Consider the following 25,985-nt stretch of genomic DNA (forward strand, 5'->3'; position numbering starts at 1 on the left):
TGAGAGATCTGCACATAGTCTTATTAAGCTTCCTTTGTATGTAATGGATTGCTTTTCTCCTGCTGCTTTCAGGATTCTCTCTTTGTCTTTGACATTTGATAATCTGATTATTAAGTGTCTTGGCGTAGGCCTATTCAGATCTCTTCTGTTTGGAGTACGCTGCGCTTCTTGGATCTGTAATTTTATGTCTTTCATAAGAGATGGGAAATTTTCATTAATTATTTCCTCTATTATTGCTTCTGCCCCCTTTCCCTTCTCTTCTCCTTCTGGGACACCAATGATACGTACATTATTGTACTTTGTTTCATCCTTGAGTTCCCGGAGACGTTGCTCATATTTTTTCATTCTTTTCTCCATCTGCTCCTTTGCGTGTAGGATTTCAGGTGTTTTGTTCTCCAGTTCCTGAGTGTTTTCTTCTGCCTCTTGAGATCTGCTGTTGTATGTTTCCATTGTGTCTTTCATCTCTTGTGTTGTGCCTTTCATTTCCATAGATTCTACTAGTAGGTTTTTTGAACTTTTGATTTCTGCCATATACATGCCCAGTGCTTCCTTTACAGCCTCTATCTCTTTTGCAATATCTTCTCTAAACTTTTTGAATTGATTTAGCATTAGTTGTTTAAATTCCTGTATCTCAGTTGAAGTGTACGTTTGTTCCTTTGACTGGGCCATAACTTTGTTTTTCTTAGTGTAGGTTGTAATTTTCTGTTGTCTAGGCATGGTTTCCTTGGTTATCCAAATCAGGTTTTCCCAGACCAGAACAGGCTCAGGTCCCAGAGGGAAGAAATATTCAGTATCTGGTTTCCCTGTGGGTGTGTCTTAGAAAATTGCTCCACCCTTTGATGCCTCGGGTCACTGTGCTTTTCTGCCCAGCAGGTGACGCCTGTCAGCCTATAATTCTTGACTGGTGTGAGGAGGTATGGCCGTGTTCCCCCAGGCTCTGGGGTCTGGTTCTGAATGGAAAAGGCCCCACCCCTTTCCTCCTAGAGAAGACAGAGCCCCCAGGTGGAGGTCATTAGCATTTCAATGGTCTTGCTCTCTGCTTGTGGTGTCTCCACCCTTCCCAGAGTCACAGCCCTGGAAACTGAAAATGACTGGGGCTTTCTCCACTGAGCCAAAAAAGAAACAGATAGTCCCCTTCAGACCCAGTCCAAGGCGACCCTCCGGCTCTCCCTGGTCAGTCGTCACCCAAAGCCTCTGTCTGTTTTTTGGGGCTGCGTACCTGTAGTGAGCAGTTCACACTCGCTACTTAAAACCCCAGTTGGAGCTCAGCTGAGCTGTATTCGCTTGCTGGGAGAGAGCTTCTCTGTGGCACCACGTGGCTCCGCAGCTCATGCTATGGGGGAGGGGGTCTCCCGACCTGTTTCCGCAGGTTTTACTTACAGATTTTATGCTGTGTTCTCGGGCATTCCTCCCAATTCAGGTTGGTGTATGATGAATGGATGGTCTCGTTTGTCCCCCCGCAGTTATTCTGGATTATTTACTAGTTGTTTCTGTTTTTTTGTAGTTGTTCCAGGGGGACTACTTAGCTTCCACTCCTCTCTATGCCGCCATCTTGCCCCTCCTCTGTCCTAGTCTCTTAATTGTAGCATTAGCTTGCTCTGTGTTCAGATATTTCTCTGTTAGTATTAACACTTACTAGCTGTGAGACTGTAGATAATATGATGGTGTTGAGTTGTCCTTATACAGTGAGCCCAATATCTTTAGTTGTATCACGCTGGCAAAATAATCACCACTTATCAAACTCCTCACACACAGACATGCTTTCTCCACTGCCCCCACCAACAGATATTTAAAAGACACACATAATCCATTTTAACCCATTCAGCATTGCAAATCTGCCAATATCCATGTTCAAATGGAAGAAACATCCTCTCTGAAAGGTCATCTTCAGTCCACATTTGGATTAGATCAAATGTCGACTTATAGCGAACATTTACCTTTAGGCTTTAGAAGGGGGGCTAAGCTGCATAACTTCTTTTAAAAGTATCTGGCCTACCAATCGCTATTCCACTGTGCATTGAAAATTGAGTGACAAACACATGGAGTTAGCATCTTTCCATGGACCACATCCATCAATGAGAAGGCACGTGTTGGACTAGTTATAGTCAAGGGTCAGGATTTTATATTTTTGTGGAACATCTTTTAATTTTGTTTCTTGTCAGGTACTTTTTTAGGTTATAAAAGTCTTTTTAAAAAGGCGTATGTCTTGGATTCTAAGTGCCACAACTTGTTCATGGGGTTTTAGAGCACTTCTGAGACTAGACTGGGAACTTAGGGTTACCTTGAGCTTCTGTTTGGCTCAGAGACTGCGTGAGTTCAGAAATGTTGCTGAAGGTGATCGGAAATGTCTAGACTGTTGCTTAAAGTATTCTGGGCATTGATATTTTTGGCTTAAGAGAGCATGCTCACTTAATTTTTTTTCTTTTTTAAATCTTTACTAATGGTGGGTGTTCTGGTTTGCTAAGACTGTCGTTTTGCAAGACACCAGAAATGAATTGGCTTCTATAAAGGAGGTTTATTTGGTTACGAAGTTACAGTCTTAAGGCCATAAAGTGTCCAAGGTAACACATCAACAATAGGGTACCTTCACCGAAGGAAGGCCAATAGTGTCCAGAAAAACCTCTGTTCGCTGGGAAGGCATGTGACTGGCATCTGCTGATCCGGATTGAGTTCCCGCTTCTCTCTCAGTTCCTGTGCATTCTTCAGAATGTTGCTCTTGGGGCATTTTGTCCTCTCTTAGCTTCTCCAGAGCAAAAGTCTGCTTTCAACAAAGGCTGTCTTCAAAATGTCTAAGTTGCAGCTCCAAAATGTCACTCTTTGCTGCTCTGAGTCTTCTGTTTTTCAGCTAATTTATATGGCTCCAGTGATTTAATTCAGATCCACCCTGAATGGGTGAGGTAATACCTCCATGGAAATTATCCAATCAAAGTCTTGCCCACAGTTGATTGAGTCACATCTCCATGGAAACAATCAATAGGTTCCAACCTAATCAACACTAATACATTGTTGGCCCCCACAAGATGGCATCGAAGAGCATGGCATTTTGGGGGACATAATACATCCAAACTGGCACAGTGGGGAAATAAAAGAAGAAAACAAAAATTTGTTACCTAAATGATAAATACATTTCTAGTCTCTGTCTTTTAAATAAGATTTGAGTCATCATGTTTGTACAATTCTGAACTTTACTCTTTCCTCTTAGCATTATTGTCTGAGCAGTAGTGTTTTGATAGGAGAGTGTGGGACTTTATTTTGTGGTAAAAAGATCCTTTCTCCTTGCAAGGGGAGGCAGATTAGTGCTCTCTGAAAGTCAGTAGCATTTTGCATCGTCCCTTCTCCAGGACCCTGCCCAAGAACTGCTCATGCCTGGCTATCCCAGCAGGGTCCCAACCTGGGTGTGCCCCTCCCCATGTCAGATGGGCCGCAGGCTTGTGCAGAAGCCCTGAGTGCTCAGAGAGAAGTTGATGTTAAGGGGTACTGAATCCCAGATACTGAGAATCGGCTGTTGAACTGAGTGAGCGCACGTGAGCATTGGCTCAAGGGTTGCCAGAGCATAATTGTACAGGAGAGAGGCAGCCACTTGATGGAGTTGCCTTTTGGTAACCGTGGCCTGTATCGAACTGAATTGTCGTTTGTCTTCGCATTTACTAAATAACACCTCCCCCCCTTCTCGCTCACAGAGCTCTCTTGCAGAAACCCTGGATAGCACTGGCAGTCTAGATCCCCAGAGATCGGACATGATTTACACCATAGAAGACGTTCCTCCCTGGTACCTCTGCATATTCCTGGGGCTACAGGTAAGAGGGCCCCTCCAGGATATAGCCAACCCCGGTTTTTAAAAAACTGCAACTTTGATTTTTATTTATTAGAGACTTTATTATAAATTACTCCTAAGAATGATGACTGGGAATTAACATCCATTTTCTAATAGTGAAAGAAAAAAAAGGACAGAAGGAGAGGTTTAGTGGGGGAATGAAAGAAGGAAAACATTCAGGGAATAAATGAGACATGAAAGAAAGGGTAAAAGAGAAAAGAAATAGAGACCAGAGGAAGGAGAAAAGTTTGAAGAGTAGGAAAAAGAATTAAACAATGAGTAGTTCTCCATCTCCCATTCCTGGCCTGGCTAACCAATGCTTGTATTTATTGAGTCCCATCTACAATCATGGCAAACTCTGCCCTAAGATACAGATGACAGCAAAAGGTGCCACATTGGCCAGAATAAAAATGGGAGGTTTGCTGTGGTGGCGGCTGCTTTCTCTCCGCCAGCTTCCAGTGTGAGCAGAACTGGAAAGATTTAGGGAGAGGGGAGGGGGCGGGCTGGGGAGCTGGAGTGGTGACAGGAGCTCAGGCAGGTGCTTTCTCTCCTCTCTGCTTCCTTTCCCTTCTTACAGGATCAAAGTGGAGATTTTGGAGAAAGGGGATAAAGCAATAGGCTCTTTTCCCAAATGCACTCTCCTAGCTTACATCTGCTTTGGGTTGTTTTTAGCTTGAATTCTGTTCCGAGTCTGACTTTTCATTCATTTCTCAAGTGTGAGTGATCAGCTTAACCTAGGGTGTGTCTGACGATGAGAAACTGAGCACCATTGCCCAGAAGCGGCTGAGGCAGGTTGTTCACGTGGAGGTGGGGCTGTACCTGGGCCCCTCCCTGGCAGGCCTCACAGTGCTTGGTGCCCTGGAGCACCTGGATGGAGTCTAGTAAAGGAGGAGTCCGAGCCGAAGGAGCCGAGTGCTTTTGCAGGATAACTTACCTGGGGCTGAGTATCCCAAACCAGGCTCAGGAGACATACTTCTTGAAATGTGTGTTATTGATGTTTCTGAAAGAGCCTTCTGGTCAAATAGGAGCAGGAAGCCTTGCGTGTCTTGCCCTCTTGAGGATCCTCCCTGCACGTTACCTCGTGAGCGGCTCTGGGGAGCCCTGAGCAGGCATGTGCTGTCCCCCGTGAGACGTCTGTTAGTGTTGATATCAGTTGGGCTGTATGGGCTGCAAGCAGCACTTTTTGTCAGCCGTGAGCAGATATGGGAAGCTATTGGGAAGAAAAGTAGGAAGTTGGCAGAACAGACGTAAGAACTGAACAGCCAGTCCTCTGTTAGCCCTCTGTTAGCCCTTAGGAGGGAAGTGAGCAGTAGGAAGCGGACAGGGGAGGCCCCTAAAGGAAAAATGGGATGGGGTCCTTTCTGGGGATCAGGTACTGGCTGCCCTTAACCCTTTCCTGATTGAAATAGAGAAATTCTGTTTGTCAAATAATCCCAGACCTTAGGAAAAAAAAAGACAAAAAAAAAAAAAAAAAAAAAAAGACCTCTAAGTGAAGCTTTGTATACTTTAATCCCCACATCTGAAACAATTTTTTAAAAATTCTTTTAGGAATATAATTGCAAAATTCTGCATAAATTATTAGCAAATTGAATCCTAGAAGAGAAAGCACAGCATGACTAACAAGGGTTTGTTTCAGGAATGCAGAAGTGGTTTGGTAGGACACAATTTTATGTTAACAGATTAGAGGAGAAGGGCTATATTGTTTCAGCAATCAGTGCTAAAAAAAAGCATTTGAAATAAAATAGCAAATAATTTCCTAGTAAGAATTCCTAAGTAAAATATTGGTGCTTGTATTAAACACTTCCTTTGTGCCAGCATTTTTATATGTAATAATTCATTTAAACCTTACAGCAAGCATTTCAAGTGAAGGCACTATTATGATCCCTTTTTACAGCTAAGGAAACTTGGGCACAGAGAGGTTAAGTACCTTCCCCAAGATTACATGGGTAGGAAGCCACAGTGTGAATTTGAACACAGGTTAGTCTAACTCCAGTACTCACATTCTAACCCTTACGTTATCCTGCTTCTAGACATGGAAGGCAGCTATCCAAACACTGTGAAGACTTTGTTAAAGTCTGCAGTAAGAAGCTTATTGGATGGTGAAATATTTAAGCCTTTTCCACCAAGACTGGGCCAAGAAGGGAATACTGGTAGCTGTACCTCTTACTTGGTGCTTGTTGAATGATACAAGAAAGCATAATTAAAGGAGAAATGCTGAAAAAGAAGAAAATTATATGATTCATATATGATATGAGTGTATACTTAGAAAACAAAGAGCTGCTTCATGTGGGCTAATTCTAAAAGACAACATGGGGGCAAAACTAGGGTAAAATCAGAAGAAAACAAGGGAGGGCTTACCTTTTCTGCTTGGTTCTCTCCTCCCGCCTTCAGCACTACCTGACGTGCTTCAGCGGCACGATCGCAGTGCCCTTCCTGCTGGCCGATGCCATGTGCGTGGGCTACGACCAGTGGGCGACCAGCCAGCTCATCGGGACCATTTTCTTCTGTGTGGGGATCACCACTTTGTTGCAGACAACGTTTGGATGCAGGTGAGATTGGGGCGCCGAATTGAGATGCTAACTTATCCATAAGGCATGGAGCAGTGCCCAGCTTCTAGATGCCAGGCAGCTAGTGTTGCTTGGAAGAATTGGCTGGAGTAGGGGTGGGGAGTGTCCTCGTGGCCACTGTCTCCTCCACCCCCTACCAAAGCCTCCCTCACCCACCCCCACTCCCAATCTTTTGGTGAATGGCACCCCCCCCTGCCCGTTGTTCAAGCTGGAAACTCTGATTGACTTTCACTTCCTTGGTCCTACCAACTGTTGGGTCTTGTTGCTTTGTGTCCCCCTCCCCTCTCTCTCTCCCCCCAGTTAATTCCCTCCCTCCCCTATCCTACTGGTTCAGACCTGGGCCGTTGCACTGGGTTCCTAGTTTGTTCTCTGCCTCCAGGTCTCCTCTCTTCCACTCACTCTGCGCACCTCCCCTAGGGCCATCTCTTAACAGTCTGGTCCTCCTTTGTTGCAGGTCATGCTGGGCTCCACTCCCAGTTTAAAAACCTTACGGGAGTGATCCTTGCTATCTGCCCCCACCTGCCTTCCAGCCATGCCTCTGAGCTCTGCCTTCCACCTTCCGTGCACTCACCTGAGCCCCACTGGTCCCTGAGTGTGCCTTGCTGTTGCACCCTTCTGTGCTTTTGCGTCCCCCTTTCTCCATCCTTCAAGTCCCAGCTTGTCCTTCCCTTCTCTGTGAAGCATCCCTGGCTCTCCCAGAAGCCTTCATTGTTCTCATTCCTAAATTTTCCCCTACATACATCTTGTGTACCTTCTTCTAACGTGGCTCTTATCCCAAGTCCTTCTTTGTTTCTATGTCTTTTTCTTCTGTTGGATTGTGTTACCCTCCTTGAGGCTGTGGCTTGTTCATCTTTGCACCCCCAGCCCCCCCAGCTTAAATGATGTGGCACTGGCAGAAGAAGAAACAGAAATGTCCTTTCCTGCCGCCTCCTGCAAGCTTGCCTCTCTCCTCTCCTCACGCTGTCTTCTGCCCTCATTACAGAGCAGCCTCTTACTTTACCCCAGGGCTCTGCTCCAAGGGTCGAGCCTGCTGTGACAGGCCTGTCCTCAGAGGCAGGGCAGCAGAGTAAACTTAGGAGCTCTGTTTCTTTCTCCATTAGAGACAATCCAAGAAAGGGTTTTGTTTTCCCTTCTGGGGGAAGTGGAAAGAGAGGGATGCAGTACAGAAGGCAGCCTTTTGAAATTGTGGACTGGGTTCCGATGAGTGAGCATCCTCAGGGACCTCAGAAGGGTTATTCTTATTTTGGGGGACAGGAGAATACGGGGAGAAGAGCAAAAAGTGTTAGGGTTGCTCTGGTAGGCGGTGTCCCATCTGCTGATGGAAGGGAGCCATGTGGACTGACGGCCATGGGGCTGGCAGGCTCTCGGCCCAGACATGCTCACGTGCTGGCCCCCACTCGGCTGCTTGTGTCCACCACGCTGGCAGCCCCCTCACCTCAGAAGTGGAGAGTGACCCTTGTCTGACAGTTTGGGGCAGGGATGGCATTGACCTTGTAGGGAAGGGAGGTGTGTTCCAGTCATTCCAAGGAGGACACGATTTGTTCCCTCAGAGCCAGGTAAACCCAGCAGTCAGCATCTGCCATTCCTTTGATAGGACATCCAGGGTTCTGTGTTTTAAGTCTGGGGTAGAATAAAAAGCTTTTGTTACCTGACTCAGGAGCCCGACCTTCTATAGAGGGCACAGGTTCTCTGGGAAACTGTTGCTTTCTAAACAGCTAAAGTATCAGCAAGCTTGCAGGCCCAGTCCATTTGCACATTTGAGCAGTGCCTCTAGTTGAGAATCTCTGACTGCTCTGAGGAGGGAGAGAAAGGTGTCTTTATTGCTGCAAATGTCCGTGGCGTGCTGCCCTGGCCTCGAGCTGAGGCTGGTCCCAAGGGTGGCTGAGCCTGGGCAGCGGGTGGGCTTAGGTGCCCAACGTGACACAGCAGGGAGGGAGTGGGGGAGCTCTCGGTGAGCACGTCAGGCCGTGGGAAGGCATCCACACAGGACCCTCTTGCCCATTACTGGGGCACAAGACTAACAACCTGGGTCAGTGTGAGTCACCTCCGCCTTCCCTCTTCAAGAGCAGTTGCCCTGAGAGAGAATAGGAAAGAGGTTTGATACACCTCACGGGATGGCTCAAGGGGCCCAAAATGTAGAGCTGCAGCAACCTCGCGCGTGTGAGTGCACGGGTATGTGTGCATGTGTGTGTGGCCAAGAGGGCCCATGAAAGCAGCTTTCCTTGAGGGGTGAGGAGCAGCAGCGTGGTCTGATTACCAGGGAGTGTGTGCTGCCTGGGGGTCAGGGTGGTTCACAGGGAGAAGGGCACCACTCTGCCCTTCGTCCCTCCCTGTTAGAACTCTGACTCCTTCACCGCGCCCTCTGTCTTCCTCCTTCCACTGTCCTACAAAGGGCAGGGCTACCCCCTGGAGTTGAACCATCTCCTTGCACCCCCACCTCTGCTCCCTTGGACCCAGGTTTCCTGTGGGTCTAGAGAGAGAAGAGCAGAAATCCCGAGTGGCCAAATGTCTCACTGCCATTGCCCTGCCCCTTCCCCCTTGGTATTTCCGGCAGAGCAAGATTGGAAGTCAGACATTAGTAGGTAAGAGGAACCCCTTCCCCACCCCCGCCAACACCCAGAAACCCCCACCCCCACCAGCACTCAGAAACCCAGCTCTGACTCAGCATCCGGGGCAGAGGGGAGGGTGAGTGTCGGCATCCCTGGGGGTCTGCCCAGGGGGCTCTGCAGGGCCAGTGCTGTCAGAGCAAGTCAAATCTGGGAGTGACTTAATGAACCTGCAACTGCATGGGCAGTGGTTGCAGTACGTGAGCTTAGAGCACCTGATAGCAAGCGCCTCCCCTCCCTTCACGCCTGGGTGGGTCAGAGGGATCCCAGTGGGAGAAACTAGAGCCCCCTGACCCTGGATGCGTGGCTTCTCCAGGTCTCCGTGTCCTGTTGTGAAAAACTCCCTAAGGTGTCCTATGGATGACCTTTTGCCATCATTGTAACGAATAATTACAATGCTCATTGTGTCTTTGTAGTTTGTTGTAAGCCTCCTGTAATACTTTTGGGAAGCTGTAGGGTATGAATAATAGGAAAAAACTTTTACTTCTGCCAAATGCTAACATAGACTCGTCATGGGCTGTGGATTATCATTTTAATAGACTTACGTACTTAATCCCTGTTCACAACAAGTCAGATACATATAGAAGGCAGCCAGGGAGAAAGAATATACTGAAGGAACAGCGAGAGGAGGGAAGGGCAGACAAAGCCAAGAGGGGGCTTTGTAACCAGCATCAGGAGCCAGAAGGACTGCAGGTGGTCTCTGCGGTTTTTACATGAACTTGTTTAAAGCCTTTTGCAGTTCAGCATTCAGTTTCCTTAGGCTCAGAGCAGCAGAAGGAAAGGATCTTTATTTCAGCCCTTGTGATTTCTGAGCCTTTTCCAGCTCCGAGGCATTCAGTTTTGTGCTCATGTGTTGTAAAATGGTGTGCTGCTTTGTCTGTCCACCTCCGCTTGCTGAGTACTCGATGCTGGTAGTTCCGGGTGTAGTGGGAGCCTGGGACCTGACGATGAACCGTGGGCTGTGCCTTTGAGGACTGGACCCTTATTTTATTTTATTTTTTTTAATTAAATTCAGTTTTATTAAATGTAGCTTATGAGGGGTGACAATGGGATTGGGAAAGCCATAAGGACCACACTCCCCTTTGTCTAGTTTATGGATGGATGAGTAGAAAAATAGGGGAAGGAAACAAACAAACAAACAGACAAAGGTACCCAGTGTTCTTTTTTACTTCAATTGCTCTTTATCACTTTAATTATTATTCTTGTTATTTTTGTGTGTGTGCTAATGAAGGTGTCAGGGATTGATTTAGGTGATGAATGTACAACTATGTAATGGTATTGTGAACAATTGAATGTACGATTTGTTTTGTATGGCTGCGTGGTATGTGAATATATCTCAATAAAATGAAGATAAAAAAAAATTCAGTTTTATTGAAATACATTTACACACCATACAATCATCCATGGTATACAATCCACTGTCCACAATATGATAACATAGTTATGCGTTCATCACCACAATCTATCTCTGAACCTTTTCCTTACATCAGAAAGAACCAGAACAAGAATAAAAAATAAAAGTGAAAAAAGAACACCCAAATCATCCCCCCATCCCACCCCATTTGTCCTTTAGTTTTTATCCCCATTTTTCTACTCATCCATACACTAGATAAAGGGGGTGTGATCCACAAGGTCTTCACAATCACACTGTCACCCCTTTTAATCTACATTATTATATAATTGTCTTCAGGAGTCCAGACTGCTGGGTTGGAGTTTGGTAGTTTGAGGTATTTACTTCTAGCTATTCCAGTACATTAAAACCTAAGAGGTGTTATCTAAATAGTGCATAAGAATGTCCACCAGAGTGACCTCTCGACTCCATTTGAAATCTCTCAGCCACTGAAACTATTTCGTCTCATTTTGCATCCCCCTTTTGGTCAAGAAGATACTCTCAGTCCCACGATGCTGGGTCCACATTCATCCCTGGGAGTCATATTCTGCATTGCCAGGGAGATTTACACCCCTGGGAGTCGTGGACCCTTATTTTGAGGAAACTAGGGCAACTGCAGATCTAGAACAGAGGAAGGAACAAAGTCTAAGTACCCCCACCCGCTGTTCCTGGAAGCCTGTTTCATTCCACAAGAATTACCAGAATTGTTAGTGAGACAGTGAAAGTAAAACACGGACTGCCTCATTTTAAAATGTTGCATCATCAGTGCTCCTTTGGGGCTTGTTTCTTGTGAATTGAATAGGCTGAGATTATGTTGCATGTGGGATGCAGCCCCTGCTGCAGTTGCCCCCTTCCTTTGTTGCCCATTTCCCCTGCCCAGAAGTGGTCTTGGGCCCTCCAGGGACTGAAGCCAGTTTTGGAATGGAGGTCGTGGGCTCAGCCCTCATTGGTTGATGAATCCTGTCTCGTTAGTGCTTCCATGAGCCTTTGCCACCCGGGCCAGGGTGGTTTCCAAGATGGCTGCTTCTGCCTCCTCCTCTACCCGCCCACTCTGTCTTGTACTTCCTCTGCGTCTTCTGCCTTGATCCCTTGAACTTTGCTTTCAGGGAGGTCTTCATTGCTAAATCCTCTTGAGCAGCGTTTCAACAATTTAGCCACTTGGTAGGCGAAGCTCCTCCTTGAGGTTGATTTGTCCTGTCGATCACGGCCACCCCGCGGGCTCATTCCGGGAGTTAGCACAAAGCCTCAGACATCCCTAGGGATCAGGGCAGGTTCTTTCAGAGTCCCCTGAAGCCTGGTGTTCCGCCAATCCACAGCATCACCCCTTGGCTGCCTGGAGAGCTTCTTGTCAGATGCGTCACCTTGGCTGCTGTTGGGCTTTCCAAGAGTCCCTGACCCTATAGTCTGTCACTTGAACCTGTGCAGAGCTGGGGGTGGGGTGGGGGGACCCTCAGGGACTCCCCTCCCTCTCCCCTCCACGCTGACCTCTCTGGAGGTGTGGCAGGAGGAGAGCCCTCGTGTTGGAGGTGGGGCCGCCTCAGCCCCTTGCCTCATGCCTCTTGGGGCATCCCTCTGACCTCTGCAGCGAAGCAGAGGCTGCAGCCCCAGCCCTGCCGTTGGGCAGACTGCTGTGGGCTCACTGCACATTCCTGTGCTAGGAAAAGGCACAATCATCCCAAACTGGTTCAGGAACCACATCTCTCTAGCCAGTGTGTCTTCCCCAAGGAGAGCGAGCTCTCCTGTCTCCATCTCACTGGACTGTTGGGCCCGTGAGTGGCCCATACACCTTGTGTGTTCACTTAGGACCCAGGCTGCTGCAGGGAACCTTGTGGTCTCGAGTCCAGGCCTTCTGAACTCCTTGGACCATTGATACCACTTAATTTAGAGTGATGCGGTGATTAGATTCAGGGGATTGGGGCATGGCTGGGATTTCCCTCTGTTTCTCTTTCTCTGTGTATTGATGTGTCTGTGTAATTTTTTTGGCCGTTTTGAATCACCTGGAAGTAAAGCTGCAGACACCAACAGTTCACCCACAAATACTCTCCCAGGAATGAATGAGGACAGTCTCCTGTCTCAGTACCACAGCAGGCATTCCATAATGCCGTCTAATATAAAGTCCATACTTAATTTCTCCAGTTGTCTGTAAATGTCTTTTATAGCCATCCCCCCACACCCCAGACCAGGATCCAGTAAGTTCATGCGATGTGTTCGTTTGTTGTCTCTCTATCTCCTAGTAATAAGCAGTCCCCATCTTTTCCCTTCTTGTATCATCACCTTTTAAAGAGTCCAGTCCAGTTGTCTCATTGAGAGTCCCACAGTCTGGATTTGTCTGATTGTGTCCTCATGGTGCTGTTTAATTTGTTCCGCATTCCCCCTTATTTGCTATAAACTGGAAGGTGGGGCCAGAGGCATGGTCGATTCAGGATGAACGTTTTTGCCAAAGTCACCACATCAGTGAAGTCGAGCCCTCATATTCTGTCACATCAAGCAGATAAAGAATGGCAGGTTGTAGGGTTTGTTTTTTATTTTTGTTTTTGTTTTTAATGCAAACAAGAAAACTACTGCCCTTGTAACGTAAAAAGATTAAGTAGTACATTAAAATGGTAGGCTGTTGGAACAAATATTGTATCATCTTTACTGGTATGAAATAATTAGAACAAACAAATTCATAGAATCAGAAACCAGAATACAGATTGCCAGAGGCCAGGTGGGGGTAGGGAATGAGGAGTTAATACTTAATTGGTACACGGATTCTCTTTGTGGTGATAGAAGTGTTTTGGTAATGGATGGTGGTGTTGGTAACAACACTGTGAATGTAATTCATAGTACTGAATTATATATTTGAATGTGGTTAAAGGGGGGAAATTACAGGTTGTATATAGATAACTAGAAAACAAAATGGAAAAAAACCCAGCCATAGGACTGTATAATACAGTGAACACTAGTGTGAACTATAGACTATAGTTAATAGTCCAGTTGCAACCATATTGTTTCAGAAATTGTAACAAAGGCCATGCTAATGCAGAGTGTTAATAAGAGGAAAACCGTGAGGGGGGCATATGGAAAACGGTATTTTCTGCGTGATTTTTCTGTAAACCTACAATTTCTCTAAAAAGGGGGAAAAAAAGGCCAGTGAGAATCTGGAGGTGAGGACCTGGTGGGAGTAAAACAAAGCTCCCCCCTCCAACCAGCTGCATCAGGGACCTTGGGCTCGATGTGTCAGCTCCCTTTCCTCCCTTTACAAGCCTATGTCATTGGGCAAGCTGCCTTGTCTCTCAAAGCCCCCTTGCCTCATCTGTAAAATGGGAACAATAGTGAAAGTGTTAGTGATCAGCTGAGAGAATGCTTGGCACCTGGCCTCACGTACCCGCCAGCTGTTGTCATTTTAGTGAGCCGCAGGGAATGGAAGGAGCAGGCAGTGGGCAAGGGCTGGGACACCTGATGGAGCCTTTTGCTGAATGGGGCAGGCAGTCACTATGCTCCTCAGCCGCATGCCAGCACCTGCTGAGCAGGGTGGGCCCCCAGGGGCCAGCAGACAACAGGAAGGGCATTTCGTCCAGCTCCTTGGAAGGTGGGGTTGCTTCCTGCCCCTTAGCTGAGCACATTCTCTAGGGCTGGGGCTGTTCACAGCCAGGTTGGTCACCCCAAGTTTGCTCCTTCAACCCTCGCTTTTTTGGATTGTCTCCCCATTCAGGTTTTGCATTCTTTTTCTGTTTGTTAATATTGATGATGCTTCAGGGGACTAAAGCCTGACCGGGTACCCTGGTTGTATGTGGGTTTAATGAGTTAAGTTCTCTGCAACCTTTTTCTTTGACTGTCGGACATGGCTCACCCCATACATTCCCCTGTGCTTTGAATTGCTCGTTCTGTTCCTTATGGCCCCCCAGCTTCTCCCTTTCGGGGGTAACTGCCACGGCGAAAGCTTTCCAGGGACAGAGCAGCACTACACAGGAGTGGATATCGGAGCTCATCACCAAATACCAGGAGGGAAGCTTTTTTCTTTTCTTCTTTCTCTTCTTTTTTTCTTAGTTTGGGGGTTTTGTAACTATTTGGCATAACTCTGGTATTATAAGGAATATGATATCTTCTTCCCACTCCATTCCACCCTTGAGGAAGACACTTTATAGGTATAATCATTTAAGTCCCGTCTATTGAGATATAATTGACATACAATAAAATTCACCCTTTTTGGGTGAACAGTTAGATAAGTTTTTACCCTTGCGTACAACAAAGTAACCATTACCACAATCAAGATATAGACCATTGCTGTACCCCAGAGAGTTCCCTCATACCTGTTAGTGCCTTGCTAGATCTTTAAGTGGTACATGTATTTTAGGTTAACAGACTCTTGACTTGAAACAATTGACCCCATCATGTTTGAGAAGGAGAGGATAGCGCTGTCTCCAGCCAGCCCTCAGGACTCCTGCATTCATTCTGGACCAAGCATCTTACTTGGTGCTTCCCAGGGAGGTTCTCCAGGCATCTCTCTGATCACAACCTGGAAGTGCTGACCAGAAATAGCTCATATGGTTTTGGTATTTACCTGTAGAACCAGAATAACTGAGCTTGAAGATGTTGTACTTGCCTTGAATTAAAAGCATTTTCTTTGAAGGAACTCAAAAGGGATTAACTATGTATAAGTGTGAGAATAAAACAGGTGAATTTATTTGGAACTTAGATGTGGAGAAAGACTTTTAAACTCAAACTCCAGAAACAATAAAAGGATGATAAATTTGACTACATGAAAAATAAAAAATTCTTTTAGAACTTTGCATTGCAAAGAAAGCACAAAGAATAGTATTTGTAATATATAATAGATAAAATGCTGTTATCTCTAATATATAAAGAACTCTTAAAAATCTAAAAAAATGGCAAAAACCCTATAGAAAAGGCAAGAAAAGTTAATAGTTCAGAGAAAAGGTATGCAGATAGTCCTTAAACGTATGAAAGGATCATCAAATTGACTTATGATAAGAGATATAAATTAAAACTACTCTGAGATACCATTTCTCACCTTTGTCAGATTGATTAAGAAAAATCTCAACAAGCTGCTCTGTTGGCAAGGTTGTGGGAGAACAGGACTCCTTTACATTACTGGCAGGAGCAAAAAACTGCTTCCATCCCTATGAATGGGACTTTTACATTTATCTGATGAATACATGTGCATTTATCATTTGACCCAGAAAATCCCATTCCTAGAAATTTATCTCCACAGTCACAAAACAATAATACACATTATTGCTGTGTAAATTGTAATGGTGAAATACTTGACACAGGCTCAGCACCCATCCATATGAGCCTGGCTGCTAAGTTACCTCATAGGATAGTCTGACCTCGATAAAGAGCAAGGGCCAGGGTATATTGAAAAGGCATATTGCAAATAAGTGTATGTTGTTTCCTTTTTTAATAAAAAAGAAGAGGAAATAAGGATGAGGCAGAAGCTAATGGAAATAGCTGTTGGGTTAAGTGGGGCTGGGGAGGGGAGTGAGGCTTTTCTGGTATATCTTCCTTATATAGTCTGATTCTTGAACTATTCAAATGATCTCCATATTCAAAAAATAGGATTAAATCTTAAAGGATGAGGAAAAGCCAACTCTAAAGTTGAATGCAAACAGAAACGCGTGAACCTAATTATGTCAAACTGCCACCCACTCAGAGAAAATAATTAAGTCTGTTGGCAGACTTTGGGACACAGTACTTTGCACAACCTGAATGAGATATGTTTTAAGGACCCCCCCCCACCACCACCACCAAAAAAAAAAATCTACAAATAACTCTTGTGCTTAAGATTAGTGGTCTTGTTAGTAGTGATATTGGTATAATTCTGGAACTATGTTGTATGTCGTTATGGGATGGAGCAAATAAATATATTGATGGTGTTGGGATTAGGATGGTCAGTGTAGGAGGAGAGATGCAAATATGGAAAGGAGGAGGCTGACCATGTGGTGTTGGATTGAATCAAAGATACGTCCCTGCGATTCAGTTTCGGTAGCTCTGTGGACTGGCTGAAGGGGCCTGGACACGCCAGTAACAGTGAGTGTTCCTAGGGTCCAGACCCTGGCTTCGGAATACTGTTCTCCACTTAAAGAACCAGTGCTCCTTGAGGAAGTGGGTGATTCTAGGACTGGGGCAGGGAAGGTCCAAGTTGAGCCTGGAACGTTTTGCTCAAAGAATGATGGGGGAGGGGGCGGGGGGGTCCTGTCAGAAAAAGTGGGGAACTGCTTGAACAGGCTGCCTTGGCCAAATGTGGGACAGTTTAATTATCAAAAAGAATAATTATGGGAATGGATTATGAAATTTTGAGTTAAAAGAGAATCCATGGGTCTACAGTGATATTCAAAAAAGAGAGAGAAGGAAGATAAAGTTGCACCAAAAGGAAGTCTCTTGTTTTCAAAAGGATATCGATAAATAAATATGCATGGAATGATAGAATTATAAAGTCGGTGTTTAGTCTGTATAAGAATGTAAAGCTACTAGATGAATGGTTGTTGGGGAATAGAATAGGCATGTGATCTGAGAATCACCCCCCAGAGTACTGATGTGTGCTACAAGGGGAGCAGGTACCTTTAAAATGGAGAGATCTAGCATCAGTACCTTTGCCAAGTGATTCCACCTGGTAGGACAACCGGATATCAGGGGCCTGATGTGATGCAGTAAGGGGTCCGCAACATCTGTGCAGTGTTGTTGCCAAGTGTTTGGCCTGATTCTAAGTAATGACACATAATAACCAAATGCGAAATATAGAAGCTCTGATTGGATGTGGGGGGGGCAGGGAGACAGCAGCTTTGAGACACTTTTTAAAGAGTCAGAGAAATTTAAATGTCACCCAAATATTTAATTACTAAATTTGTTGCTTTCCTTGGGTGTGATAAGGGAAAGGCAGCAATGTAGGAAAATATGCATATTTTTAAGACCTGCCTGCTAAAATGTTTGGGGATGAATACACTATGTAAGGTACTTCAAAAAGTTCAGCCAACAAATACATACTTACATACATATATACAGCAAATAGAGAAAAATGTTAGCAATTAAAAAGTTTTGACACGTTGCCTTTTGTTCTTTAAAGGCACTTGGGACACATACTCTTGATAGTCTATTCAACAGTAGCTCCTCAGAGACAAACCTGTTTTAGGTTTCTCAGTGTTCAATGTTTTTAAATCATGCTGCACTTCAGACTCAAAACGTTTATTTGGCAGTGAAGGTTTGGTATTAACTTTGGTTGCTTTCTTGCTACGTTGAAGAAAACAGATTCAGTATTCTGTGCTGATGAATTTTTTGTTTTATATCCTTTTCATTAAAATATTCAGTTCCTGGCAGGTGAATTCTGCACTTTTCATGGTGCTGCCTGTAGGCACCTTTTAAACTTTTTCAAGACCTTTCCCTGAGTATCTGGTTTTATCTTGAAAATTCACACAGTGTACTCTCTACTCTTTCTACTCGAGTACTAAAGTGTCTTCTCCCAAATTTGTGGTTAAAATTGACATGCCAGAAAGACTTAGCCTCTGGAGTAAAATTCTAGAATAAGATTCCTCTCGAAGAAGAACATATGTAAATAGCGCCTTCAGTTCTTTAGGTATTTGTTGAGCCCCCACCTTATAAAGTTGGTGCTGGGGGTACGGTGATGGTGAAGCGGGCCCAGTTCCTACCGTCGGGGAGGTGTGGCCTCATGGCAAGGTGGGTGGGCCGTCCCAGCAGTGAGCGGGTCACTCAGCTACTTTAGGGCTGCAAAGGAAGTGCGTGGAGGCTGTGGGTGCGTGTGGAGACCTGGTCTGGTGGCCGGCCCTTTGGGCCGACAGCAGGGGAGGAGCAGGAGGTGGCAGCGAAGCAAGGGCTGCACACCGAGCCTTGCTGCAGCCTGTTGGAATGCCCCTTGTGGTTTGGCTCCTGGGTACTGATAACAGCTTTGGGGTAAAGTCAGCCTCTCCCAGTTCCCCCGAAGTGTTCCTCTCAGAACAGAATCCTTCAGTCCTTCCCTCTTACCTGCAGGAGGAATGAGGGCATTTTGCCATCTGGCCCCCACATACCTTCCCCACGTCAACTCCCTTTGCTTCCTCCTGTGCCCTGTGTTCCCCCACAGTAGAGCACCTGCAGCTCCCCAAGCCCCCCTGGGTCTGTTACGTGGCTCACTGTATGTACCTGCCCTTCGCTCCACCTGGAACCCTCAGACCCCTTCATGCCCGGGGCAGAGTGCTTCCTGTCCTTTAAGGCCAGCCGAAGCAACTACTTATAAATTCCCACAGCATCTGGGCGTCACCTCCCTTCACCCCTTCTCATGTGGCCACGGTTAGTGTTTCCTTCACACAACCGAAATCCAAGGGCTCAGGGTTGGTTTTTCCATCTTTGTATCTTGTCATTGTGCCTGTCAGGCAGATACCCCAAAATGTTTATTGAATGATCAAGATGATACATCCTCATCCAGCACAGGTTGTCAGTCATTGGGGTACCTTAGCCTCACCTAGGAGTGATTATTCAAAATGCAGATTTGGGGACACCACCCAGATTCTGATTAACTAGGGACTGGATAGCATGCAGAAATCTCCAGTCTTAACCAGCATTCCCAGACGATCCTGCAGCAGCTTCCCTGGCAAGTTTGGAGGGTGACTGGCAGAAATCATGCCTAGAAAGTTGTAGGGGTGAGTGCATGACAGGTTCAAGAGAAGGGGATCCTGGAGTGCTTCTAGAGGAGGTGATATTTTCTCTGTACCTTGAATGATGAATAAAGTTGAATGTTAGGAATAAGTCTGACGGAGAGAAAAGAGCAAAGCCTCAAAGGCAAGAACCCGACTGCTTGACTGGAGCGCAGAGTATATACAGGCGCTGATGAGAGATGAGGCTGGGGAGTGAGACTCAGGTTACTCAGGTACCAAGAGAGAAACAGGGAGCCTCCATCAGGGTTTTGAACAATGCAAGGACTTGTTCTGGGGTTGGTTGGGTCCCTTCCCCATCCTAGCATTGGAATCTGGCATGGAACCATGTCATGATAAAGTTGTCCATCTGTGATTTTTTTTTTTAATGTCTAATGCTGCTAACTTAAAAACTTGCCATCTGAAAAGATCCACCTCCTCTTCTATTTAAAATATATTTTCCTGTAGACTGGGGTCAGCAAACTTTTTCTGTCAAGGGCCAAATAGTAAATATTTTTGGTTTTGTAGCCCACTGGGTCCCTGTCGTGACTACTCGCCTTTGTGAGGTAGCAGGAAAGCAGCCACAGATGATATATAAACAAAGGAGCGTGGCTGGGTTCCAGTGAAACTATTTACATATGAAATTAGGCAGCGTACCAGATTTGGCCCATGGCCAGTGTGCCAACCCCTGGTGTAGAGGAAGGCACAGTTTAATTTGTTTCCTTTACAGATGTCAGTAAAAAATAAAAGAGCCTTGTCTGCTGCAGAGATCTGAGGTTTAGATGGTCACTTGCAGCATCCATGCGAGTGCTGGCAGAAGGGGAGGGTCTCGGCCATGGGCGCAGGGAGGACTCCAGGATTGACCAGCTTCCCACTGGGCAGTTCCTGGAAAAGCCACTTCATCAGATACAGATCTCAAGCGCTTTATCATCCTCAATCTTTTTCTCAGAAAATAGGCTTTGTTGATTCTAATCTAGGGAAGTTCCCGTTTAACGTGGTCCTGTGCTCTCATTGCAGCTTTTCCCTAAGAATGTTTCAGTCAAGCCATGGATTTGTGCTGCCAGTTATGGAGAATGGACTTAGTGGAGTGTGGACAGCTCACGGCAGGGAGCTGTGTGTGGCTGAACAGGGATCGCTGACGATCATGGGCAGCTTTTTCCCGGGTCGTCCTGGAGGACTTTTGGGGACAGTCCGTGTAGGGGTTTTCTGCCGTAGTCCACTTTGAAAGGAACCCAGGGTCCCGGCTGCTGGGAAATGAGTGAGCCTCCAGCTAGCAGAGCTGTCAGTGCCTTTGCCTGTATTTGAGCCTTGAAATCTCTCCCTGAAAGGTGCCCAGGGAATGGTCATGTTTGGGCCGAGGATGAGAATAGTGTAGGAGCTGGAACTGGAACCCAAAGCCAGTCTTCTCTTCCACATCTGGCGAGCCTTTGAGTGCAGTGTTGATTGCAGTGTTCCTAAGGAAGAAGTCTCTCTAGACATGCGGCATTTCATTGTCCTACGATGCGTTGCTGGGAAGGTGAAATGACGGTAAAACAGCTGCTCCATGGACCTTCGAGATGGCCTCCCATCCTCGTCATATCTTGACCCCCCTTAACCCTTTTGGTGCATTCCTGAAAAATGCACATAAGGAATTTCTGTAAATCAAACAGTCTTTCCCCGTTGCTCTACATTCTCGCCTCAGATGACCTTCACTTCCACCTCAGATGGTCTCTGCTCCAGCTCCTCCGACAAATGGGTGGTTGGCTGAGGGCCTGACTGTGTAAGTGGCTGCCAGCAGTGCATCTGTGTGTGCTGTGTGGCTGCTGCTGGGTCTTAGAGCCAGCATCCTGCCTGCTCGATCGAGTTCCTCGTGTGATTAAAATGGCCAGCAGAGCATTTGTGACAGAAGGGGTCTTGACCCTGTTCAGGCTCAGAAAAGTGTGTGCCGGGCTCTCTGTCCTTCAGCCAGAGCCACTTGCGGTTCGTGGTCCGGTGCAGGCAGGCCTTGCTGTCAGTGCAGAGGGGATGGTGCTGGTCCCTGTCCAGCTGGGCAGGACACCAACAGGGCTGCTAGGGGCATTTAAGGAGGATTCGAACCTCTGGGAATTCCTGGCCCTGCAAACAGAAGGCGCCATTTTTGTATTTTACCTCAAAGATAATGTTACAAGTAGTGACTGGGTTCTCGTGCTAGCCCACCACACTACTGTCACACAGCTGTAGCTGAAATGCTGTACATTTCCCGTAAAGAAAAATGTCAAGATTTTTCAAATATGAGTAACTGAAGTGTTTAGAAAGTCGATATGAAATATTTAAAATATTATTGACAGTATTTGAGAATCTCTGCATTTAGCCCAGGGCATGTGGGCAGGAAATTCAACAGTCTACATGACTTCTGGGCCCTTTAATGTGCATTATTTTTTATAATTAAGTAGAATATTTTATCTCCTGTCACTTTGTAACTTAGTTTTCCTTTTCCTCCGCAGATAGAGATCACTAACGTAATTTTAATATTTACCCCCCTCTACCACCCAGCAATTAGGGCAGTGTTTCACTTAGATAATGGAACAACAGGGAGATATGTTGTTTTCCCTACGATAACCAATAAGAACTGGAAAGAGAGAAGGAGGATGGTAAAATAGGAGACGTGCACTGATGTTTAATAAGGAGCTTGTGAGCTCAGCAGGAGAGAGAGAAGCCTCAAGTGCCCGACGTCCCCACACCCAGAAGGAAAGATGACATGTGCAGGGGCTGGTTTTGGGGGTGGCACTGACCACAGGGTGCATTGGGGCAGGATGGGAGGATGGAGAAGCCGTGGGCCCGGCTGCTTGGTCTCGGATCTCTTGGTGGATCGGGGCTCTCTCTTCCAGGTGTGCCTGCATTTACTCATGGGCTGTGTATCTGTCGAAAAGACTGTTAAGCTGTCAAATAGTGAACTACCTCGGTAGTTCCCGATGCCGTGATCATGGTTTTGGTCTCGTTTCTTTTAGGTTACCCCTGTTTCAGGCCAGTGCTTTTGCATTTTTGGCCCCTGCTCGAGCCATCCTGTCTTTAGATAAATGGAAATGTAACACCACAGGTAATTGCAGTTATTTCCACATATGTCATTGGGGTCCTTTAAAGCAGGTGATAAAAGGGAGGCCTGGACGGGCTGCTCTCAGCAGTGGTAAATCCTTTCCGGAATTAGACACAGGACACATAAGCCAAGCTTAGAACGCTCCAATCTGTGGATTGTTTCTCTCTCTCTTTCTACCCACTCGTTCATCCCTGACCCTAGAACAAGTAAGGACCAGAAGTGACCTCATTTCTCCATGCTAACAAAATTGATAATATGGGAACGGAATAGAAAAATATTTGTGCTATTTTTCTGCCTCTTTCTTTCAGTGGATTTTATGAACCACCAATAATCACTCTCTCTGCTGCGTCAGCATCCCTTCTCTGAAACATCTTTGCTTTTTAAAGATCTGGCTACTTTGGTTTTCTGCAAATGACTTTCATTCCGCTCCACTCCCCCTGCCCCTTAGTGATTGCAAAGATCCTTAAATAACCCAATAATGTCAGGAAAAGATAGAGAATTTTAGGAAATCAGAATCAGACCTGTTGTACTCTCAGAATACCATTACATTTTTGGGTTCTAGGAGCAAAGTTTTCTAGACTTCATTTCCGGAAGCTCCTAGGAGTAACTTTGTGACCATTTATTTGGTTTAAGAACTGGAAAAGGCCCTTGGTTTTATCTAGGTTTTTAAAATCTCAGTCAGGCAACCTTGCTAGAGGGCATTTCAGTTAGTTGCTTGTAAAGATTGGATTTATTTATTTATTTATTTATTTTTGCGTGAGGCTGATATTAGTAACGCGCATCACCATTGCAGTCCGCTTTGGACAAGTTGGGGGTCTCTCTGTGAATGACTAAATTTGGCTAACTTAACATCGGGACTCTACCTTTCAGTATGGTAAGCCGTACTGTTGTAACCTGAATCCCAGGGATGGGTTATTTATACACGCCAACTTAAAACAGAGAGGAAATTCTTCTTAAAGGGTAAAGTGAATGTGTCCTGTGAAATGTCAGTGTGACTCCAAGAAAAATTTTGTTTTTGTTTTTGTTTTCAAGATATTTCAGTTGCCAATGGAACAGCAGAACTGTTGCACACAGAACACATCTGGTACCCCCGGATCCGAGAGGTAAAAGGATGGGCATTGCTTGCTCGTGGCTTCTTTGTGTTTCTTCTTAGCTTCTGTGTTGGTTATGATCAAGAAATTACAGTTGCTTTTCCTAAGCCTGCTTTTCTTTTTCACCTACTGAAATGTTTATTTCTGCCGTTAAACTAAATTTAGCCATCATCGCTGTGAGATGAAGCATTTGGAAATGCCTCCCTCATACAACCAGGCACTGTTGTGCCCTGCCCTTCTGTTTCTTCCTGCTTTTTCCTACTTCCCTCCTGTGCACCCCTAGACCTGTCCACTTACACCCCTGCACTGTACTCAGCGGAGGATTCAGTTGACAGAGCCTTGTCGACTGGCAGCAGAATAGTTCTTTCTGGCCTCAGTGATTGCCTGTATCCCTTGAAAGAATTAAACTGTTTGTCTATTAGAGTGCACTTGAGCGGAACAATGTGTAGCTGTGCCACCCATGTGAAAAACAGGCTCACAGCTCATTCAGATCTTTCAAGTCCTGGAAGAACTTCACTAGTAGTTCAGTACTAGCCCAGAAAATAGGCTCATTCTGCCCAACAAAACATTCCTTTAGTATTTTTGTAAATAACACTGTCTTCTAAAGACCCTGCAGGAGCTCACTCATTAAAGTCAACTATCTTGTACTCTACTGTTTCTGTAAGGTTGGTTTTGAACAGTTGTGTTTCCTTACATGGGAATTATACCCGGATCACTTTTCAGTGGAAGAGGCAAGTAGTCTTTGTGTCATCCCCCCCCCCCCCATTGCTGTAGTAGACTTAGATCAGTGATGTCACACATAAGTTTGTTAAGCCTCATTTACCTCACTGAAGTTTGTTGTGGGGTCTTTGGCTCTGTCATGCCTGTTGTATAATAACGTGTTGCCTTGCAGAGGTACCTGTTGTGGTTGCAGGTGACATTCAGAGCTTGAGAAAAACAAGCAGCTCACACTCACGTCTGTGCTGTCTCTTGTTGCAGATCCAAGGAGCCATCATCATGTCCTCCCTGATAGAAGTGATCATCGGCCTCCTCGGCCTGCCCGGAGCGCTGCTGAAATACATCGGGCCGCTGACCATTACGCCCACGGTAGCCCTCATTGGGCTCTCTGGTTTCCAGGCCGCTGGGGAGAGAGCAGGGAAGCACTGGGGCATCGCCATGCTGTGAGTGTCCCCTCCCCTGGCCACAACTGTGTTTGAGTTTAATGCCTTGGGGTTGAGATAACCCAGCTCATCTTAACCGACATCCGGTGTTAGAGGAAATCAGATAGGAAGTGGAAGTTCCTTCCACTCACATGCTCAGTGGGAAAATTTGTCCCAAACATTCAACTCAAAGGAAGAGACCTGCTTAACTATCAGAAATAAGGAAGGGGGCCCAGTTGAGTTGGGAGCTGTTCTAGTTTGCTAATGCTGCGGAATGCAAAACACCAGAGATGGATTGGCTTTTATAAAAAGGGGGTTTATTTGGCTATATAGTTACAGTCTTAAGGCCATAAAGTATCCAAAGTAACACATCAGTAATCGGGTACCTTCACTGGAGGATGGCCAGTGGCATCCAGAAAACCTCTGTTAGCTGGGAAGGCACGTGGCTGGCGTCTGCTCCAAAGTTCTGGTTTCAAAATGGCTTTCTCCCAGGACATTCCTCTCTAGCAAGCTTGCTCTTCTTCAAAACGTCACTCACAGCTGCACTCCCTCCGGTCTCTTTGAGTCAGCATGTTTTATATGGCTCAACTGATCAAGGCCCACCCTGAATGGGTGGGGTCACGCCTCCATGGGAGTATCCCACCAAAGTCACCACCCACAGCTGGGTGGGGCACATTCCAAGCAAATCTAACCAGCACCAAAACGTCTGTCCCACAAGACCACAAAGATAATGGCATTTGGGGGACACTACATTCAAACTGGCACAGGAGGGAAGCAAAATGGGCAGATGGTGGAACAGTGTGCAGCAAAGGCCTCGGGCTGGCTGCTTAGAGATCCTGGCTGCTCTTGCGCTTAGTTGTGTGGGATTTCTCCAGGGAAGCTCTGTGTGGAGGCCCTGAGGTGGGACGTGGTACGTGGTGTGCAGCCTTCTTCCGGCCTTGCAGTTTGCAAGCAGTGGGACGCTCAGCGGTGGCTCTCCCCGGCAGGCCCTGGCCCCGGGTGCAGCCCCCATGTCTCTGCTGATCCAGGGAAAGGTTTGAGACTGTCTGGAAGAGGGCCTTTCACATACTGCTCCTAGGGTGTTGTTTCTCTGTACTGAGCGATGGACAACCACTGGGTGCCACTGAGGCCAAGGCAGCACTCATGGGGGTCCTAGGAGGATGCGCCCAGTCCTGGCCCCTTTGTGGTCCTTCATCTGGAATGTGTCCTCAGGCCATTCTGGAACTCTACCAAATGAGCAGCAGGGATTCAGTAAAAGAACATCACCGCATATTCATGCAGTTCAACCTGGGCTACTTCCATGGGGATAGTAGCTTCTGCCATACTAGGTTGACTGGGGTTATATAGCAGAAAAGAAAAAGCCCGCAAGGGGGTGCTGACCCTCACACTGTCCAGGCACCCCCCAAGCCTGAGGCCCTCTGCAGGCGCAGACCACCTGCATCCCAGTGTTGAAGTGCAGGGAGGGCAGGCCAAGCTGGAATTTTATGAGGGTCTGTCTGGCCCATGCTCTGTCCTTGGCTGCAAGAACCAGCTCTAGACTGTCCCTTCAGTTCCTGACTCTTTGCTCCTGCCCCTCATCTGAATTTAGCTCAGATAGTTGCCTGACTGCTGAGTGCCAGGTGCCCTGCCACATATTTGCGGCACAATGAGGTAAAGGAGACGCAGCGCCTGCCCCACTCTTGTTCTCTGCTCCTCAGTATGG

The 25,985-nt window shown here is 46.3% G+C and overlaps 1 protein-coding gene across 4 annotated transcripts in view; it reads left to right on the top strand.

The window, feature by feature from the left end:
- The window catches only part of SLC23A2 (solute carrier family 23 member 2), a 147,291-nt gene that overhangs the window by 83,740 nt on the left and 37,566 nt on the right, over positions 1-25,985 (top strand). For all 4 annotated transcript variants that reach the window (XM_037811381.1, XM_037811382.1, XM_037811383.1 and 1 more), the window contains 5 exons: positions 3,681-3,797; positions 6,206-6,363; positions 21,968-22,056; positions 23,086-23,156; positions 24,123-24,304. In XM_037811381.1, the coding sequence (XP_037667309.1) occupies positions 3,681-3,797; positions 6,206-6,363; positions 21,968-22,056; positions 23,086-23,156; positions 24,123-24,304 (617 nt within the window). The remainder of the gene's footprint in view (positions 1-3,680; positions 3,798-6,205; positions 6,364-21,967; positions 22,057-23,085; positions 23,157-24,122; positions 24,305-25,985) is intronic.

The sequence above is a fragment of the Choloepus didactylus genome, chromosome 19 (assembly GCF_015220235.1).
Source record: "Choloepus didactylus isolate mChoDid1 chromosome 19, mChoDid1.pri, whole genome shotgun sequence".
In the NCBI taxonomy this organism is placed as follows: domain Eukaryota; kingdom Metazoa; phylum Chordata; class Mammalia; order Pilosa; family Megalonychidae; genus Choloepus; species Choloepus didactylus.